The sequence below is a fragment of the Dunckerocampus dactyliophorus genome, chromosome 20, assembly GCF_027744805.1.
Source record: "Dunckerocampus dactyliophorus isolate RoL2022-P2 chromosome 20, RoL_Ddac_1.1, whole genome shotgun sequence".
Lineage (NCBI taxonomy): Eukaryota > Metazoa > Chordata > Actinopteri > Syngnathiformes > Syngnathidae > Dunckerocampus > Dunckerocampus dactyliophorus.
Window position 1 is genome coordinate 4,111,634 of NC_072838.1, and position 22,145 is coordinate 4,133,778.

The 22,145-nt window shown below is 40.6% G+C and overlaps 1 protein-coding gene across 1 annotated transcript in view; it reads left to right on the forward strand.

The window, feature by feature from the left end:
• Window positions 1–22,145, forward strand: part of gabbr2 (gamma-aminobutyric acid (GABA) B receptor, 2) — a 171,516-nt gene that overhangs the window by 95,479 nt on the left and 53,892 nt on the right. Inside the window, exons 8-13 of the mRNA XM_054763557.1 lie at window positions 421–481; window positions 4,321–4,401; window positions 10,658–10,808; window positions 10,874–11,006; window positions 13,837–13,944; window positions 20,060–20,182. Coding sequence (XP_054619532.1) covers window positions 421–481; window positions 4,321–4,401; window positions 10,658–10,808; window positions 10,874–11,006; window positions 13,837–13,944; window positions 20,060–20,182 — 657 coding nt within the window. The remainder of the gene's footprint in view (window positions 1–420; window positions 482–4,320; window positions 4,402–10,657; window positions 10,809–10,873; window positions 11,007–13,836; window positions 13,945–20,059; window positions 20,183–22,145) is intronic.

Genomic DNA, 22,145 nt, shown 5'->3' on the forward strand with positions numbered 1-22,145 from the left:
ATTTTCTATACCGCTTCATCCTCATTAGGGTCGCGGGGGCATGCTGGAGCCTATCCCAGCTGACTTTGGACGAGAGGCAGGGAACAAATATACAAAAAAAACCCCTAACGTGATCAAATATTTATTATTATTTCTGTTAAAAAATATTTTGGTCCGCTTCACAAAAGCTGAACATAACATTCTTGATCATCCAGAGGGAAAAGTCAGGCCTGTGTTGGCCTTCTAAAGCCGTTGTATGTCATTTGTCTCCCTTCCACACCTCCTCTCCTTCTGCAACCAATTGGCTGTTTATGCTTTGATTGATTGATGACGAGCTTTTTTCACACCAATAGTAAGGTGGTGTCATGTTAGACTGCATGTTTACTTTTGCTTTGAAAGCACCATGTTGAGTGTTTGATGGCGTATTTGTCTTTCTTTCAGGGCCAGGTCATGTTCCGCAACGGAGAGCGCATGGGCACCATCAAATTCAACCAGTTTCAAGGTGAAAAGAATATTTTTTTACCGTACATATGAGCAAATCTAGTCTGCGTGTCCTGGAAAACTTGCAGAAAAAGCATGAAACTAATCCTTAAAGCTCTCCAACAAGCGTCCAAATAATCGCGGCTCAACACGTTGTCTGCACAGTGGTAATCGCAACTACTCGCGTAAAAACCATTTAGTCTTAACTTGCTTAAGTCGGGGGGTGGGGGAGGGGTGGCTGTTATGCACGACGGGCTTGGATCGGCACCAAGGGGGCTCCGACAAAAAAGGTTTGCATGTCCGTTTCGTGGAAAAAGGGGTGCTAAAGGATTTTGGGCCGCGTTGTCAAAGTACTTGGATACTTTCTGGAGATGCCATTGCATGTGTGAATGATGCGCTGGAGGAACGTCGCAAATTGTACACAAAATTTATGAAGTATTTATGAAATATGGCCGCTTAAGTTTGTCTTTTGTTTTGGAAATTTTGTGTGAGGGTTAGCTTGTTACTTACCAAAACAGCAGCACCTTCCGTAAACAGTGGAGTTTTAAAGATACTTCCCGTTGACAATGAACACCTCTGCGCTCGTTCTGCAATGTTGTGTGCGTCCATTTTTATGCTCTGGGAAACTAACGCTCTTTCACATTAGTTCTGCCTCTGTCCAGCCTGCTTCGGTTCAGGTCATTTCCCTGTATTTTGTTTTTTATAACTCCAGTTTGGAACAGTACATTGGAATATTCTACACAGTACATTATTTTAAGTTAACATTGGTATTTTTTGGTGGGAAAAATGCAATCTCAACAATAATAATTGTTATTATTATAAAAAAAAAATTGTACAGAGCAAATGCAGACACCTTACCCCTAACAGATGCCTGGTCCCCTTTGAATTTCAGTAAACATAAACTCCCAGGCCAGGGGTGTCCAAACATTTTTCAGTAAGGGTCACATAGTGAAAAATGATATTTCGTAAAGCTACACTTGTAGACATGCTAACAAGTTATATAGATTTGAAGAAAAAAACTGCATCTCAGCTTTGTTATATCAACTATCAACTTTGCTCTTTTTTGCCATTTTTGCTGTTTTTTTTTTAAATTTTCCCAAATATTTAAACTTTCTTCTTAAATCAAAATTTTTTCTCGTAATATTTTGACTTCTTTCCGATAACTTTTTAGTACGATAATTATTTGCACTTCCACGAACCTAATTTTCACAAAATTACAACTTTATTTTGTTTTGTTTGTTTTTCATAATATTACAACTTTTAAACTAAAAATGTATTTTTTCTTTAATATTTCAACTCTGTGCCACTAAAATGGCATTATTTTTCCTTGCGATATTACAAGTTTGTTCTTGTAAAACGTTTTTTTCTCATTACAATATGACTTTTTTAATTAATATTTTTATTTTATATTCTCATTAAATTACAGCTGTTTTTTGAAATTTTCCAACTATTTTAACTTTCTTCTTGTAAAATTTCTTCTCATATCAAAAGTCATGATATTTTGACTTTATTCTTGTAACATAATAACTTTTTCCGCAACCCAATTTTACAAAAATTACAACTTTATTTGTTGTTTTGTTTGTTTCTCATAATATTACGACTTAACATGATTTAACATTATTTTTCCTCATAATATTTATATATTTATCGTTTATTCTTGTAAAATTGCAAATCTTGTAAGAATTTTCCCATAATAATTTGACTTTATTATTGTAAAATTACTGCAGATTTTTCCGTTTTTGTTGTTGTTTTTTCAAGTTTTCTTCTTAAATTATATATTTAGAATATGCCGGGGGCCGCAAATGAGTCCTTGGCTGCACTTTGGATACCCCTGCCCTATACACTATGAGAAAATATGATATCTTAGTCAGGAGTTAAAAATTTGGCTAAATGTTGAGTCTTGATTGACATCTGCAAACGGCGAAAAAGCGCGATTAATTGATACACCCCAAAAAAGGTCTATTTTTGACACATGTAAGGTGATCCATGAACAGATGGAATTGGAGTCAGGGTGTAGCCCAGGGGTGTCCAAAGTGCGGCGCTCATTTGGCCCATGGCACGTTCTAAAAATATAATTTAACGCAAAAACTAAAAAAACAAATGAAAAAAAACAGCAAAACTGGACAAATCTGCAGTAATTTTACAAGAATAAAGTCAAAATGTTAAGAAGAAAAAAAGTGGAATCCAACAAGAAAATGTCATGATTCGTTCGAATAGCGTTGCGATATTATGAGAAAAATAATGTCATTTTAGTAGTAGTAGTAGTAGTAGTAGTAGTAGTAGTAATGAATATGATGAAAAACAAAGCAAAATAACATTGTAATTTTTGGAAAATAAGGTTGGGAAAAAATTATAATATGGGAATAAAGTCAAATTATATAGGAATAATCATAATATTCATGATAGTTATAGTCATAATATTATGAGAAGAATATTTACAAGAAGAAAGTTGAAATAGATGGAAGTCCAAATATTAACAAAAAAAGTCATAATTTTACAAGCATAAACTCGTAATAAAAAGTTGTAATATTATGAGAAACTAAACAAAATAAAGTTGTAATTTGGGGAAAATTTGGTTTAAAAAGTTCAATATTATGGGGAAGGAAATTTACAAAGATTGTTTAAGAAGAAAGTTGAAATATTTGAAACATTTTATTTAACAAAAAGACCAAAAATGGGGAAAAAAGTTTGTGTGCGAATGAAAATGATGCTAATAATAATAATAGGCGTTTTCACCTATATGACAAAGCTGAGATACAGTTTTTTCTTGAAATATATGTAACCTGTTAGCGTATCTACATCTACATCTGAATATCTACATTTAAGTCAAAGTCAGCATAGTGAGAAAACTCAACTCGGGGCCGACCAGAGTAATCGTGGAAAACGTACCTACAGCTTGCAGTTCATGCAAGACGCGCTTCTATTGACAGCTCCTCCACACGGAAAGTCGTGTGCTGCAGTGAAATGCGTCCAAGCGGAAACGGCGGTTAGCCTGAACTAATGGTCTGCACCACAAAGCCGCGTTTTTGTCCGCCAGCCGTGCGGGTGGCCATTGGGGTAGCTCCGTAACTGCCTGCGGGAATGACGCGCAAGAGTGCTACGCAATCCGCTTGGCTGCTTACGTCCCGTCAAAGAACGTAGCGAAGGCTAACGCGCTCATTGATCCTCATTTGGCGAGAGCTGAAACATAAATGCTCATTGTGTATGCACATATCATTTTACAACACTCAAATCATCCCAAACGTTTGCCCGCGCTCTGCTCGGCAATCTCCGAAGATCAAGCAAGGCGATCCTCCGACGAGAGGATGGATGGAGGAAGTCAAGGGGCAAAGACGCAGAAGGCATCTAATAAGTGCGAGCGCTCGCTACGAGAGGGAAGGGCAGCCTTTTTGGATGTAAACGTAATCTACCGCCCTCCTTCCTCCTGTGCCCGCCTTCCGCACTCACGTTTGTCTGACAAGGTCGTAATGTCTCCCGGCGGGACCCGATTGACGAAAAGGCTCCGAGACGTTACATTTAGCATTTATCGTCTTTGCTTGTTTGCCTTCCTCTGCGATAGCTTCTCTTTATTGCCCGTCTGCTCTCCTTGAGGTGAAATAAAGGGATAATTGAAATGGTATAAAAGAGGAAAACCATATTAAAAAACATATTAAAGTGCGGCAGGTTCCTTAAGTGATACACGTAGCGAGTGCTTTATTATCTCCGTTATGGATATGTTTTTGTGTTGCTAATGGGCTGAACGTTTAACTGTTTACCTGCAGGCTTTGAATCGGAATAACTTGTTTGTTTACTCGCAAATGGACGCTGTCGGTCAAAGTTTATCGCATGTAAAGCATAAATGTGTGTCTTTGTTGGCAACAGAGGGCCAGGAAGTGAAGGTGGGGGAGTACAACGCCATCGCCGACGTGCTGGACCTCATCAACAACTCCATACGCTTCCAAGGTAAACCTTCCTCTGCTTCCCTGGGAAAGTGTTCCCCACAGGACGGTAATGTATCTATGAAGGTGGGGGACGGCTACAAAAGAATCAATGTATATGGGAAACACTGTCAGGATTACGCAAAAACACAATCAAATTGTTTTTTTTTTGCAGAAATGCAACAAATGGGACAAAGAAGAACCCAATAGTTTGAAATAACTGATGGATAAACATACAACAACGAGTTGCTGGAAGAAAAACAAAAAAAACACCAAAAACCTGTAATGCTACGAGAAACAAATTGAAATACAAATACTGAAAACATTTTACTTTATCAAAGTGTTTTTTTCCCTCAAATATAGCTTAGCTTAGCACAGCGAGGCCCCCACAGTGAAAAATGAAAGGATGCAACTTTGCCACTTTGATATGATGTAAAGCAACACATGCAGACATGCTAACAAATGCATCTCAGCTTTGTCATATCGGTGAAAATAAACCTATTATTAATATCAGCCTCACTCTTTTCTCCCATTTCTGCGGGTTTTTAATTTTCCAAATATTTCAACTTTCTTTGTAAATTTTATATTTGTCATATTACGACTTTATTCCCATAATATCCCTGAGATACAGTTTTTTCTTGAAATATATGTAACCTGTCAAAGATGGCGCCCTCCGTGGCAGACGTCTCTGTGACACTCTCCCGTGTTTTTCTATTTTTTGCTATTTTATTGTTCATTTTGGACATTCAACACACTCACGCAGTACATTACAACAGAGAGACACTTTTGAACATCGGCAGGGTTCACCATGAACCTTCATTTAGCCTCTCAGACTTTGCCTTTCTTCTGCGCCGGGAGAACGCAGCAGCCTGCGGACCTGGTGAGCTGAATACCCGGCGAGCAAAGCATCCGAGGCGTAAACGAGGCAAGCGAGCCGGCCTGCATGCTAGGCTAAAAGCTAGAGCGACGAGGCCACCGCTACCAAGCCTGCTGCTAGCCAACGTCCGCTCTCTTGAAAACAAGATGGACGAACTACGAGCAAGGATTACAGCTCAACGTGAGATCAGGGAATGCTGTGTCCTCACCTTCACAGAAACCTGGCTGACGGAGGATATACCGGACTCGGCGATCCAGTTGGAATCATTTGCTGCTTACCGGGGAGATCGGACTTTAGCGTCTGGTAAACACAGAGGTGGCGGCGTCTGTGTTTACGTAAACAAACGGTGGTGCACAGACGTACAGACGATGGAAAAGTACTGCTCGCAGGACATTGAGCTGCTGATGGTGAAATGCAGACCTTTTTATTTACCTCGTGAGTTTAGCGCTGTGTATTTAACTGCTGTTTACATCCCACCACGAGCTAACACTGCTAATGCACTAGGCCTCCTGCATGACATCATTGATAAACACGAGACCAAACACCCAGACGCTGTATTTATTATATCTGGCGATTTCAACCACTGTAACCTCAGGACTGTCCTCCCCAAATATTACCAGCATGTGAGCTTTCCCACAAGGGAAAATAACATCCTGGACCAAGTCTACTGCAACATGAAAGGTGCTTTGAAGGCTGTTCCAAGACCCCACTTTGGAAAGGCCGACCACATCTCTATATTCCTTTATCCAACATACAGACAACTTCTTAAAAAAGCTCCCCCTGTAAGTACAGCAGTTAAAGTGTGGAATGAAGAAACTGATCAAGTACTTCAGGACTGCTTTGGCTGCACAAACTGGGATGTGTTTAAAACTGCAGCGGGGAGGGAAGATTGTACTGTTGACTTGGATGAATATGCTTCTGCTGTTACTGGCTACATTAGCACATGTATAGAGACTGTTACCACCACCAAGTATTACAGAAAATACCCTAACCAAAAACAGTGGATGAACTGTGATGTAAGGGCTAAGCTACGTGCTCGTTCGACTGCATTTGTCATGGGCACCGCTGATGACTACAAAAAGGCCAGATATGACCTGAGGAGGTCCATACGAGAGGCCAAAAGACAGTACAGACAGAAGCTGGAGGGCTACTATTCCACCTCAGACCCTCGGCGCATGTGGGCGGGGCTCCAGCACATCACAGACTATCGACAGCAGAGTAGCGTAGCCACGTCCAGCCAAACCACACTTCCTGATGAGTTGAATGAGTTCTATGCCCGCTTTGACACCCAAACTCCTGATGAGCAGAGAGGGTGGCTGAACCTGGGGAGCACACAGGACTCACCTCTCATGGTGACATCAGCTGATGTGCGCAGGGTTCTAAACAAAACAAACCCACGAAAAGCAGCAGGGCCAGACAACATCTCAGGACGTGCACTTCGGGTTTGCTCATCAGAGCTAGCTGATGTGCTTGCTGACATATTTAACCTGTCGCTTGCACAAGCATCTGTACCGACCTGCTTTAAGTCCACCACCATAGTGCCCGTACCCAAGAAGAGCAACGTGACCTGCTTGAATGACTATCGCCCTATAGCACTCACTCCTATTGTTATGAAGTGCTTTGAAAGATTAGTCATGACCCACATCAAAAAGAGCATCCCGGCGGCAACCGTGGACCCTCTACAGTTTGCATATCGCCAGAACCGGTCCACGGATGATGCAGTCAACACTGCCATCCACACAGCCCTTTCTCACCTACAGGGCCAGGACACATACGTCAGAATGCTATTTATAGACTATAGCTCTGCTTTTAATACAGTCAGCCCCCACAAACTCACAGATAAGCTCCTCACACTTGGCCTGTCTCCCTCCCTCTGTAACTGGGTGTTTAACTTTCTCACAGGCAGGCCCCAGTCAGTCAGAGTCCACAACCGCACATCCAGCTCAAGAATTGTGAGCACTGGGACCCCACAGGGGTGTGTGCTGAGTCCACTCCTCTACACGCTCTTCACCTACGATTGCGTGGCCTCCCAGAACAACACCAGCATCATTAAATTTGCAGATGACACTACAGTCATCGGACTGATCACTGGTGGTGTTGAAACATCATACAGAAGAGAGGTGGCGGACCTCATAGCTTGGTGTCGTGATAACAATCTCCTTCTCAATACAGATAAGACTAAAGAGATGATCATCGACCCAAGAACAAGGGAAAAGGAGCCGCATAGACCCCTGTTTATTGGTGAGACTGAGGTGGAGAGGGTGAAAACCTTCAAGTTCCTTGGCACACACATCAGCGAGGACCTCACCTGGTCTCACAACACCCAACAAATTCTGAAGAAGTCCCAAAGGAGACTGTACTTCCTGAGAAGACTGAGGAAATTTGGCATGTCCACCACAATCCTGAGTTGCTTCTACAGATGCACTATCGAAAGTGTCCTTACCGCCTCCATCACTGTTTGGTACGGTAACTGTACAACACGTGATAGGAAGGCACTCCAGCGGGTGATCAAGACCTCACAGAACATTGTTGGGGCAGCCCTCCCCTCACTGCAAGACATTTATAAAACTAGAGTCCTACGAAGAACACACAACCTCATCAAGGACAGCACACATCCACAACACTCATTATTCACACTCCTACCGTCAGGCAGGCGCTACAGGAGTTTGAAGTCCAGGACCACAAGGCTGGCAAACAGCTTTTACCCACAGGCCATCAGGCTCCTCAACGAAGCACTCGCACACGCCGCACGCAACACACGCACACACTCATAGCACTTTATTTATTTATTTATTTGTATTATTTACTTGTATTAATGTCTCTTCTGTTGTTGTTGCTTAATTTATTGGTATATATGTTTATGTGTTTATGTTTCTTATGTTCTTATTCTTTCATTTGTTTTCTTTCTTTTCTTGGGAGAATGAACAGAATAAGATTTTCATTGCATGGTATAACTGCTGTTGTACTATGCACATGACAATAAAACTCTCTTGAATCTTGAATCTTGAATAATATTTGGAATTTATTTTCATAACATTATAACCTTTCCAAAACTTACAGCTTTATTTTGTTTCGTTTATTTCTCATAATATTACAACTTTTTTAAAAAAAAGCTAAATTATTCTGTAATATTTCAACTCTATGCCACAAAAATGACATTATTTTTCCCCATAATATCACAGGTTTATTCTTGTAAAATTGCTACGTTTTTTTCTTGTTAGAATACGACTTTGTTCTCGTAATATTGTGACTTTATTCTCGCAAAATTACAGCTGTCTTTTCCATTCCTTCTGCGCTTTCTAAGATAAGACTTTCTTCTTGTACATTTTTTTCTCATAATTACGACTTTATTCTCAGAGTATTTTGACTTTTTCCAAAAATGACAACTTAATTCTGTTTTTTTTGTTTTCCATAATATTACAAAATATAGTCATCTTTTTTCTTTAATATATCAACTTTATGCTCCTAAAATAATGTTGTTTTTCCTCATAATTTTTCGATGTTTTGTTAAATTATATTTTTACAATGTGCCACGAGCCTTTTATTTCCATCCATCCATTTTCTATACCACTTCATCCTCATTAGGGTCGCGGGGGCATGCTGGAGCCTATCCCAGCTGACTTCGGGCGACAGGCGGGGTACACCCTGGACTGGTCGCCAGCCAATGGCAGGGCACATATAGACAAACAACCATTCACACTCACATTCATACCTATGGACAATTTAGAGTCGCCAATTAACCTCACCTGCATGTTTTTGGAATGTGGGAGGAAGCCGGAGTACCCGGAGAAAACCCACGCGCACACACGGGGAGAACATGCAAACTCCACACAGAAATGCCCAGGGGAGAATCGAACCCAGGTCTTCCCGATCTCCAGGCTGTTCCTGTATTGGCCAACGTGCTAACCACTAGACCACCGTGCGGCCCGCCTTTTATTTTAATTTATTTTATTTTTATTTTTGACTCATTCTTTTATTATATGTCTTTCTTATGGTGGAGTCATGAACACTGACAGTGACTGAGGCAAGTGAAGCCTGCAGTTTTTTGGATGTTGTTGTGGGGTCTTTTGTGACCTCTTGGATGAGTCGTCTCTGTGCTCTTAGGGTCATTTGGTTGGCCGGCCACTCCCAGGAAGGTTCACCACTGTTCCGTGTTTTCACCGTTTGTGGATAATGGCTCTCACTGTGGTTTGCTCAAGTTTCAAGTTTCAGGAATGGCTTCATAACCTTTTCCAAACTGAGGTCTCAATTAATCTGAGTTATGTTTTGTTGTTAAGGGGGGGCAGTCACTTTTCCACACAGGGTCATGTAGGTTTGGATTTTTTTCTTCCTTAAAAATAAAAAGTTTCATTTCAAAACTGCATTTTGTGTTTAGTTGTGTTGTCATTGACTAATATTTACATTTGTTTGATGATCTGAAACATTTAAGTGTGACAAACATGCAAAAAATAAGAAATCAGGAAAGGGGCAAACACTTTTCCACACCACTCTATATGCAATGCCATGTGTTTTTATTTCTTAGCTAATGTAAATTTTACTGTTTTTTTATGTTTTTGACTTATTTGGACTTGGTTTGATTGATGTATTTGACTTATTTTGATGTCCAGCTTTTAGTTTTCAACTGTGGTTGTGGCTAAAGGGCTCCATAAATAAAGTTGGAATGGTGTTTAATAAGCAGAAGGTGAAGAATATTAAAGTGTCCCCGCATCCTTCCCTTTTTGTCAACACCCTACGACGTTTAACATCTTACCGACGTCCGCGCCCTGCTAATGGCTAACTGTATGCTCCTCGTACTTGCAAAAACGGATGTGTGTGTTGTATGCCGTGTAAACGTCAATTCTCTTTTACAGCCATTAGGGTGAAATTGAGCATAAAGTTGTTGACGTTGGGGGGCGCTTCAGACTGCCCCCCTTGGTGTTCAGTGGTACTGCAGCAGACAGGAGGTTACACGCGTTTCTAACACAGAGTATAAATGGAGTATTTTTTTAAAAGAAACTTACTATCGTGTCCCACTGGGATCCAATATCACGTGTGATGACTCGTGTGTGTTATTTTTAACTCCATCCTACTCACGTTACCTCCATCCTATCCACGCTGCCCCCACATCCACAACCCGGTGGGACGGTCCAAAGCATTTCCACGGTAAACAGAGATGTGTAAGGCGATTCCCGCTGCCATCGATTGGCGAGGGAGGAGAGAAATAAAAGCGGCAGATAAGAAGGTGCAGGGTTTGACCGCAATAACTTGACTTAGATGATGTGGCGCGAGGAGGAGGAAACAGGAAATGGGGTCTCGGATTGCCGGATGCCTGCTGCAGTGTTGCTGATTCACCTTTTGGGGAGATAACACTTTCCAAATATTTAAAAAAAACATTTCTTCTTCTTCGTCTTCTTCCGCCTCTCAGGTGTGGAGCCACCCAAAGATCGTACAATCGTTCGAAAGCAGCGGCGGCACATCAACGTTCCGCTTTACAGCATCCTGTCCACCATCACCATCCTGGGCATGCTCATGGCCGGGGCCTTCCTCTTCTTCAACATCAAGAACCGCAATCACAGGTAAACCACACAGGAAGTGCTCAGGTAGTGCGAGTGGGCTGATGCTATGGTCTTCCTCCGCGCAGACTGATCAAGATGTCCAGTCCGTACATGAACAACCTCATCATCTTGGGCGGGATGCTCTCCTACGCTTCCATCTTCCTCTTTGGGTTGGATGGAGGCTTTGTGTCAGACAAGGAGTTTGAGACGCTCTGCACGGTCAGTCCATTCATCCAACACTACTTTGGACATTTTTACAACTAGTAGTAATACACCATTCAAAATAGAACTACTGTTATTACATTACTGGCTTCCCCACTCATGATGCAACCAAAAATAACACAACACATGTGGAACAAACAATAGAACTGAGCCACATGGACTAAGCGGGCTTCGAAATCAACGCTTACACACTAATAATCAATACAATATCAAAACAATATTATGTTATGCTAATGTGTAACCTGCAAGGCATGCTGGGTAACTTGTAGGGATGTAAATCTCTTTGTGGTAGACGATTCTATACGGGTTAAGATACGATTCAATAGCAATTCATTTTAAAAACAGAAGAAACAGTACGATTCGATACGATTCAACGGTCACATTGTGGGTATTAACTCTTTCGCTGCCGAAGCTTTTCAAAAAGTAACGTTGACTGCCAAAGATGTCCATTGACGTCTTTTGCTTTTTTTCGCGGGAGCTGCAGATCAAAGTCTTATTCATCTTGTGTGTGAATTTCTGACTTGTAGGCAATGTATTTCCGTCCCAGTAGGGGGCAACAGTTCTCTTTTCCTCCAACCGGCAGCGACAGAATGTCTGTGAAGAAGACAGATTGTGGGTTGAGAGAGGAAAATGGCGAAACGCATGCAGAAATCGAGACAAAAAAACACAGGCTTGTCTGGCGGTAGACCTGCCTTTAGTAGTGAAAGGTACAAGTGACATACATGGCTGATGCCGTTGACAATGGCAGCCCAAACAAACAAGCTAGTGGTTCGTGTTTCTGAGCCATGTGGTGCGACACCGGACACCGGACCTGACACCGGAATCAGTTCAGAGTCGGGTGACTCTGAACTGATTCTTCTTTTGAGTGGCTGCCGTCTGGATCGGTCCGCATGAAATGTTCATGTGCAATGATATAAAAATAAGTAAAATAAGTAAAAATATTAAATAACGCCATCAAATTTTATGTAAAGGGATATACATTTTGGAAATATGGGCCGTTACTTTATTCAAAAACACAGTTAGAAATCCCACAGTTTTTGCACGTTTAATGCGAGCAAAAACTTGTCCCACTTTGTTCGACGGTCCTTGAAGGCACCATTTAATTTTCTCCCACGCTACTACTGTGCTGTATTTTTCCCCTTTTTCTTTCACCTCATATTTGGTCCCAAATGCTGATACAATGTGCGAATGCATGAAGGTAAGATTTGACGACCTTATTGAGTGCTTGTACTTGTGGATATTGGCTCTGTATTCATTTTGTGCTTTTAATTTGATGTTGTTCCTGTCATAGTTTTACACAATACAAAATAAATGAGTTTATTAAATCGCTATAATGTACGTATGTTTTACTGATGTGTTGAAAATCTAGCGCGCTGCTTGAGCTAGCGCTGCTAATGCTATTTAGAGCCATTCTCGTCTTCAGTCATGCTAACATACGGAGCATGAGCGACAATCGTTTCGCCAGTAGCCCAGGCTTTCACGTTATTTAAGAGACCTGGTGACGGACTATTGTCAGTCTTGCGATACCCGGTGCATGTCTCTCCAATCGAATAAGCTAAAGATTTATGGCTGATTCTTATCGATCCAGGAGGCTGCTACCAATGCAGCCGTATCTCTCGCTTGTCAAACCAGATATCCGGTCGCATCAGTTTATCGCTCACAACCCCAGTAGCTTCCTATTGGGGAAGTGGGCATGACTTTTTTCATATGAGTGGTTATCAAAATCTATCATAAATAATAAAAGCATATATTATTATTATTTTATCATTTATATATGGAATTTTACTGTATTGCGTTATGTTTTATTTGCATTTTTCTAATATATGTATTTTAGATGATTTAGCTGAGTGAGGTAAAGGTTCCTTTTCCAAAAATGTGCTGTGAATTTTGCCTCTAAACAGCTGCTTGAGCATATTTTCATACTTGCTCCAAATGTATTAACATTCATTATTATTACTGTATTATTACATGCAATTTCATTGCATTGGGTTATATTTTATTTGTCAAAAATTCTAATATTTTAAATCTTTTTAGCTGACTGAATGTGGTTCCTCGCCCTATGAGGTGCTTTAAAATCGAACCACTAGAATGTGATTGTAGTACATTACAAGACTATTTTATCCTAATTTTGTATAAATATAATCATATTTTTGTATTACTTATTACTTACTTATTATGTGGTGACCCCATGGCGACCAAATACTTTTCCTTGTCCTATAAAGTGCTTTAAAAATTTTCTTGGAGCATATCGCAACAATATTTTAACCTAATTGTGTATAATAATATCCTCCTATTTCAATAGATCGCAGCATGTGAAGCCACATTTGAACCAAAGTTCAGCTTAAAAATGCCTTCTGTAATGAGACATGAGGCGAGGCATATCGTATGTGTTAATGAGCATACATGAGGATATGATAAAGAGCTTAAAATGTGATGAGCGCAAACAGACTTTGGTGTCTCTGCAGGGATCTGTCCTCTGCAGTCGGCAGGACGGTGCAGGTGTCAAATAAAGTGTGTGTGCTGTTGCATGCAAAGGCACGGTGTAGCTATATTAGGCTCTCCGAGGCTATTTTAGCAAACTCTTAAAACACATCAGCTCTGTCCTTTGTGCCAAATCAGAGCGAGACGTCCATTTTGTTTCCCATTAGGACGAATTACTCTCAAGAAGAGCGTGACAGCACTCGGTGGCCTGCTGCCGCTTCACACATCCTGACAGCGTTATTTTATTTTTAAGGACGCTATTTTTGCATCCTCAGAAAAATGCGGTGCCGTTTGTTCTTTTTTTTTTTCCGATCACCTTCATTTACACACCTCTCGTCCCTGACAGGTGCGGACGTGGATCCTCATTGTCGGATACACCACGGCTTTCGGCGCCATGTTTGCCAAGACCTGGAGGGTGCACGCAATCTTCAAGAATGTCAAGATGAAGAAGAAGGTAATTTGCATTTTTTACATTTATATACAGTAATAGATAAGTGAATTTCAACGAAGTAGGATTTCTCATTTATAAATGGAATATTTTCGTAGTTTACGCATAGAAAACCAGTTAAAAACATGTTAAAAATCTTTTAAATACATTTTTTAATATTATTAGAGCTCTCCTGACATGAAATAACACCCCTATAGTCACCTTTACACTCCTATTATCCAATGTAGTGGACATAATTACAGAAAATAAGACATAATGCTCGTGTGCGTTGCTGTAAATGTGTTTCGGTGCTAGGGGAGCTGAGTGAGGGGGCAGACAGGAAGTGACGTCGGAGGTTCAGAGTTGAGTTTTGAGTTTCAGCTCGGTGAGGGTTACGGGTGCAACAGTAGTTCGTGTTAGGGATTATTGCGCCTGTTGTGAGATCATTCAAACATGCACTAAAACCTGTTTACGACCTTCTAAATCTGTTTTTTAACATTATTAGAGCCCTCTAGACATAAAATACCAACCCTATAGTCACCTTTATACTCCTATTACCCAAATAGTGGACATAATACGAGAAACTAAGACATAAATAAGGCATAATATAGACTCACACATTAATACTGGGAGAGCTCCTTGGTGTATTTTTTTTACATCCTGTCCTGGACAGTACTTCCTGTGGTGGCTATTGTTTCATAAATGTAACATTACTGACACCTAGTGACCAGTGTAGAATACTACATACCATTATAATGTCTTTGAATGCATCTTCTGAATGCCTTATATTTGTATTTTACTTAATTTAACCATTTTCATGCTTGAAAATGCTTCATATAGGAAAAAAACGGCAAAATTTGTCTTAAATATGCATTTATTTTACTTATAGTAGGTCGTATTTAACCACGAAACATCATGATTGATTAATGACTGTAATTTACGGTGTATAAGCCGCTACTTTTTTTCTCAAACTTTGAACCCTGCAGCTTCTACAGCCGTGCGGCTAATTTATGGCTAAGTTCTAATCTTGTGACATCTCCTTTACTTCAGAACTACTACTAATAGTTTAAATACTGTGCCGCTTGCGACTCAGTGAGGAAACGGTAGCTCTTTGTTTGGCAGGAGCCAATCACGAGCTATGAGTGAACTCATGACCAGCTTGTCAATCCATTGGAAGTTACAGGAGGTCATCACTCAATATAACAGTCTGACTCACGGTGTCATGTCACAAAGAACGCTAAATCAGCACACAGCAACTTAACACTGAAAAGCTAGGTAAGAAATATACAAGTTCAAGTATCAATACGAGTTTAAAATAAAAAACAACAGCTATTTTAACTTCATCCCATAATGCATTTCATCCCAGCAAAGCATTGCATTGGTTATTGCTGCTGCGGTGCTGCAATGATGTCAGCCTCCCACTGGGCTCTGGGCTCCTCTGGCTCTCTCTGGTCGACAGAGGCAGCATTGCAGTGCCCCGGCAGCAATAGCCAATGAAATGCTTTGCTGGGATCAAATGCATTATGGGATGAAGTTAAAATAGCTGTTGTTTTTTATTTTAAACTCGTATTGATACTTTTATATGCTTAGATTTCTCACCAATTTTTCGAGTGTTAAGTTGCTGTGTGATGATTTTAGCAGTCTTTGGAAGATGACTCCGTAAGTCAGACTGTTCACCAGCTTATCATAACTTTTGTCATAGCTCGTGATCAAATAAAGAGCTGCCTAGTCCTCACAGACTTGTGCGCACCACAATATGTATTTTTATGATGTGAACATGTGCGGTTTGTAGTCCAGGTGCGGCTTACATATGTACTAATCTGTTTTTCTCTCTAAATTTTGTGGGTTCGGCTTAAACACCGGTGCGTCTTATAGACCGGAAATTAGGCTAATATAGTTTGGAAAACATGTGATGTGTGGTGAGGGATTACTGTACATTTTTTCTCCAATATTTCATTATTGTTTTTTGCTAATTTAGCGGGGTGAGGTAACCAAATAAGATTCCTTGTTCTATAAAGTGCTTTACATTTTTATGGGAGTACATTAAATTACTCTGTTTGCACGTTATATATGGCTATAATCACATTTAATTATGGTGAAACACTATTCTATTGTTTTTAGTCCAGTTGAGGTTTTTTTTGTTAGCTGGGTGATGTAACCAAATATGGCACTTGCCCTACTGTATAAAGTGCTTTCAGAGTTTATAGCTAGATCATTTTATTGGAGTACAATACAAGACTATTTCATCTAAATTTTGTGTACATAAAATCATATTTTATTACAGTCATACATTATTATGCTGGGGCTGCTCCTCCCGTGTTAAAGCATCACATCATAGCAAAATACACCCATTTGTCCATTTATGAAGTCACTACCTTCCCTAAAAATGTTCCCACTAAGTCGGAAGCGTACAATTGTCCCAGACGTCTCAATACTTTTGTCCATGTACTGTACTGTAACAGTACTGCTTGAAATATCTTCAGTGAAACACTTGGCCTGCCGTTCAGCAGTAGATACAATTTCTTTGATTGGCCGAGTTACGTAAAAATGATGCAGACGGTCGTCGCACTACTTGGCCTTTTTGTATTTATAGAAGCAACCTTCATCCCTCCATCCTCCCGTCCCTCCGTCCTTCCATCCATCCTGCATGTCTCGCTGCCTCCCACTCATGCTGCAATCGGGAGCGAGTGTGTGGGTGGCCTGCCAGGATGAGAGGGAGGGATCAAAGAGTTGGAAGGATTTAGGGCGAAGTGGCAGAAGGAGGAAGACAACCAAGGAGGCCATGGAGGCAGCCACACCACACTGCGAGACAAAGTGGCGCGTATGTGACGAGGAAAAGTAGGCTTGGCCCGGCGAGGGAGAGATGCCGATACAAGATGTAGACAAGGAACTGTAACTGAGATGTTCCAGGACCAATCGACCAAGATCAAAGATATGATCAAGACTATTCAGTCAGGGTCAACGCTATGTTCAAGACTATTAAGATCAAAGATATATTCAAGGCTATTCAAGCAAGGTCAACGCTATGTTCAAGACTATTAATGTCAAAGACATGTACAAGACATTCAAGCAAGATCAAGGCTATGTTAAGACTAGGAAGCTCAAAAACATGTTCAAGACATTCATTTAACATGAAATCTATGTCCAAGACAATAAACCAAGATCAAATCTATGTCCAAGACAAATAAACCAAGATCAAATCTACGTTCAAGACAATAAACCAAGAACAAATCTATGTCCAAGACAAATAAACCAAGATCAAATCTACGTTCAAGACAATAAACCAAGATCAAATCTATGTCCAAGACAAATAAACCAAGATCAAATCTATGTCCAAGACAATAAACCAAGATCAAATCTATGTCCAAGACAAATAAACCAAGATCAAATCTACGTTCAAGACAATAAACCAAGAACAAATCTATGTCCAAGACAAATAAACCAAGATCAAAGCTATGTTCAAGACAATAAACCAAGATCAAATCTATTTCCAAGAGAAATAAACCAAGATCAAATCTATGTTCAAGACAATAAACCAAGATCAAATCTATGTCCAAGACAAATAAACCAAGATCAAAGCTATGTTCAAGACAATAAACCAAGATCAAAGCTATGTTCAAGACAAATAAACCAAGATCAAATCTATGTCCAAGACAATAAACCAAGATCAAATCTATGTCCAAGACAAATAAACCAAGATCAAATCTACGTTCAAGACAATAAACCAAGAACAAATCTATGTCCAAGACAAATAAACCAAGATCAAAGCTATGTTCAAGACAATAAACCAAGATCAAATCTATTTCCAAGAGAAATAAACCAAGATCAAATCTATGTTCAAGACAATAAACCAAGATCAAATCTATGTCCAAGACAAATAAACCAAGATCAAAGCTATGTTTAAGACAATAAACCAAGATCAAAGCTATGTTCAAGACAATAAACCAAGATCAAATCTATGTTCAAGACAATAAACCAAGATCAAAGCTATGTTCAAGACAAATAAACCAAGATCAAAGCTATGTTCAAGACAATAAACCAAGATCAAATCTTTGTTTGACAATAAACCAAGATCAAATCTATGTCCAAGACAAATAAACCAAGATCCAATCTATGTTCAAGACAATAAACCAAGATCAAATCTATGTTCAAGACAATAAACCAAGATCAAATCTATGTCCAAGACAATAAACCAAGATCAGATCTATGTTCAAGACAATAAACCAAGATCAAAGCTATGTTCAAGACAATAAACCAAGATCAAATCTTTGTTTGACAATAAACCAAGATCAAATCTATGTCCAAGACAAATAAACCAAGATCCAATCTATGTTCAAGACAATAAACCAAGATCAAATCTATGTTCAAGACAATAAACCAAGATCAAATCTATGTCCAAGACAAATAAACCAAGATCAAATCTATGTTCAAGACAATAAACCAAGATCAAAGCTATGTTCAAGACAATAAACCAAGATCAAATCTATGTCCAAGACAATAAACCAAGATCAGATCTATGTTCAAGACAATAAACCAAGATCAAAGCTATGTTCAAGACAATAAACCAAGATCAAAGCTATGTTCAAGACAATAAACCAAGATCAAATCTTTGTTTGACAATAAACCAAGATCAAATCTATGTCCAAGACAAATAAACCAAGATCCAATCTATGTTCAAGACAATAAACCAAGATCAAATCTATGTTCAAGACAATAAACCAAGATCAAATCTATGTCCAAGACAAATAAACCAAGATCAAATCTATGTTCAAGACAATAAACCAAGATCAAAGCTATGTTCAAGACAATAAACCAAGATCAAATCTATGTCCAAGACAATAAACCAAGATCAGATCTATGTTCAAGACAATAAACCAAGATCAAAGCTATGTTCAAGACAATAAACCAAGATCAAATCTATGTCCAAGACAAATAAACCAAGATCAAATCTATGTTCAACCAAGATGAATGCTATGTTCAGGACTAGTAAGATCAAAGACATGTTCAAGACAATCAAGTAAGATCAAAGGTATGTTCAAAGGTATGTTCGAGACACAATAGGGTGCCAAACATGTCACCCGCATCCATCCCAAAGGAGACTGTACTTCCTGAGGAGACTGAGGAAATTTGGCATGTCCACCAAAATCCTGATCGAAAGTGTCCTTACCGCCTCCATCACTGTTTGGTACGGTAACTGTACAACACGAGATAGGAAGGCACTCCAGCGGGTGATCAAGACCTCACAGAACATTGTTGGGGCAGCCCTCCCCTCACTGCAAGACATTTATAACGAAGAACACACAACCTCATCAAGGACAGCACACATCCACAACACTCATTATTCACACTCCTACCGTCAGGCAGACGCTACAGGAGTTTGAAGTCCAGGACCACAAGGCTGGCAAACAGCTTTTACCCACAGGCCATCAGGCTTCTCAACGAAGCACTCACACACGCCTCACGCAACACACGCACACACTCATAGCACTTTATTTATTTATTTATTTATTTATTTGTATTATTTTTCTGCATTAATGTCTCTTCTGTTGTTGTTGCTTAATTTATCGGTACGTATGTTTCTTATGTTCTTATTCTTTCTTGTGTTTTCTTTCTTTTCTTGGGAGAATAACATAATAAGAATTTCATTGCATAGCAGAACTGCCTGTTTTACTATGCATATGACAATACAACTCTTAAATCTTGAATCTTGAATCTTGAATAAGGGTAGGTTCCACTCTGCAGGTTGCGGCCACTTTTCCCCAACACCACTAGCATGTTCGGCGTCCCCCCCCCCCCCCCCCCCCCCCCCCCCCCTCCCCGGGCCGCCTGACCTTTCCTTTGAACTGTGGTTCCATCCCGTCAAACGGCGTTATAAATAAAGATCACAAACAGGCCACGGCTTTCATCCCTGCAAAGTTCACGCTACAAAAGAGGAGCGTTATTATTTGACGGCGTTATTATTTGTTGGGTGTCTGTTAAAGTGCGCACAGCAGTGCTATCACGCTGGTGCTCGTCGTCTGTTAATTGCGATGAGAACCAGTGTTTCATGGTGTCCATAAAAAGGAATGTTGCAACACAGCAAACATGAGCAGGTGTGATGCTAATAAAAGCATCTTCATGTCCCCCGTCCTGCCTCATGCAGATCATAAAGGACCAGAAGCTGTTGATCATCGTTGGCGGGATGCTGCTCATCGACTTGTGCATCCTCATTTGCTGGCAGATTGTGGACCCGCTGAAGAGGACCGTGGAGGAATACAGCCTGGAGGTGAGTGCGTGTAGCGATGTTGCTCGCTCATGTCCGTGCTTTCTGCCTCCACCGTCATATGAGCGACTCACAGAATACCAACAAAAAAAATGGTCTGCATTTGGAGCACAAGCAAAGAAAATGTCAGCCTCAGGCCACAGTACCATCTGCCTTTTTGTGTTGATTATTTTTGGGTTAGGATGTGAGCCGCAGCCACTTTCTGCACTGATCCCCGGCCGGACATTTGCCAGCTTGGATGCGAGACGTTGGTGAGCCAGCCTGCTGGCAAAGACGCACGCGGCCTTGTTCTCCTTGTAGGAGAAGCACAGAATGGGAATGAACTTGATCACGCTGCTAAAATTCTAACATTGCTTTGGCATCACAAGTTAGCAACGAAACGGAGAATGCTGTAGTTAGCAACAGCAATCCTGAAAATCCATCCATATTCTACCGCTGACAATTCTTTTCCCAGGAACCAGAAAACTTAGCTAGTGGGCTAGTTGAATATTTTCAGATAGCGTCATGAGTCAAACTTAGTGTAACATCACAGTGTCACAGTCACCGTTGTTGTTTCTCTTAGTTAGTTAGCTAGTTAGTTCATTTCCCATTCTAGAATTAGCAGACACTTTATAGTGTAAAACTTGTGCAAAAATGTTGTTGTGTTTAGTCAGCTTCTTTGGCTAACAAGCTGCAACTGAGCTTAAATGAGACCATGGACGGTAGCAGGGTTCCCTAACAACCTCTGAGAGGTTATTGGAAGGTCTCCACAGTAAAACCCCAGGATCTAATGGTGCATTTTTATATTCTTTTCATCTTACTTCATGTTTGTTGATTGTTGCCAACATTCCTGCAGGGGATTGCTAACTGGAAGCTAGTTTGGACTAGCATGCCTTCCTTGAGTTAAATGGAGATCTTGCGATAAATAGATGCTAAAGTCCACTAGGAGGTTTATTTCAGTCCGTCCAGTGTGAGATATCCCAAAGGGGGGGGAGGATGTTTGTATCTTATTTAAATTCTTTGTTAAGAGCTATACTTAGCTCATTTGTGCAAATGCAGACAAAGATGTATTTCCTTTGTGACGGGAGTCGCTAACATCTTTAAGTCTGCCCTGCGGGTCAAGCTGAACCTGGTTTAACATATTCATTAGTCGATGCTGCCCATGCATGCTCAGACTCTAGATAGCGTAGAATATGCTAACCATGCAGCGTGGGAGTCCACGTCCCCCCTGTGGCTCCTAGACCTACATTCCCGGGCTCAGGCGCTGCAAACCTGACAGATTTTTAGCGTTCAAAGGCTCCGATTGGAAAGAGACATGTCCCTGGTGGGATTATAGGCGGGTAATCCAAATTCCCAGATAAGGTGTGAGTAGACACAGTGGAGTGACATGCTAATAAGATATAAAACAGTCATATTTTCATTGTTTACACGTCTGATCTCGCATCCTCATCAACGACTGCAGTCCACTTTAGGGGGGGATGTGACTTGGGACTACGTGGGAGTGTCTCCAAAGCATCCCTGAGCCTTCGTCGGAATGACAAACAATAATTGGCGCCATTGGTTGTCTTGCCTATGTTATCTCTTCCATCGTATGATGCTAGGCTACAGCTGTCCCGCTTCGAGTTCACCTAATTGGACCATCCCCGCTGCGTCCCCAAGTGCTCGTGTGTGTGCGCGCGGCATGACAACGAGGTGTTACACAGTCACCGGGCAGTAAATGTTAGTCCTTCGCGACTGGAACCTGCATGGATGTTGTAGATGAATATTGTTTGCTACAAATGATAATAGGTTGGATAGTTGACGTGAAAGTGTCGTCTTGGCTCTTGGTAGATGCTTTCTGCTCCATCTGTGTCTAGAGATGACGTCTGCTGTGAACTAGCGCTACAGAAATGTAGGTTTCCTCATTAGATAGTTTTTCCTTGCCTCCGTTTTTACATGTCGGGTTCAGTTGGTTATCTTTGAGTATAAGCATGGCTCTAGACCTTCC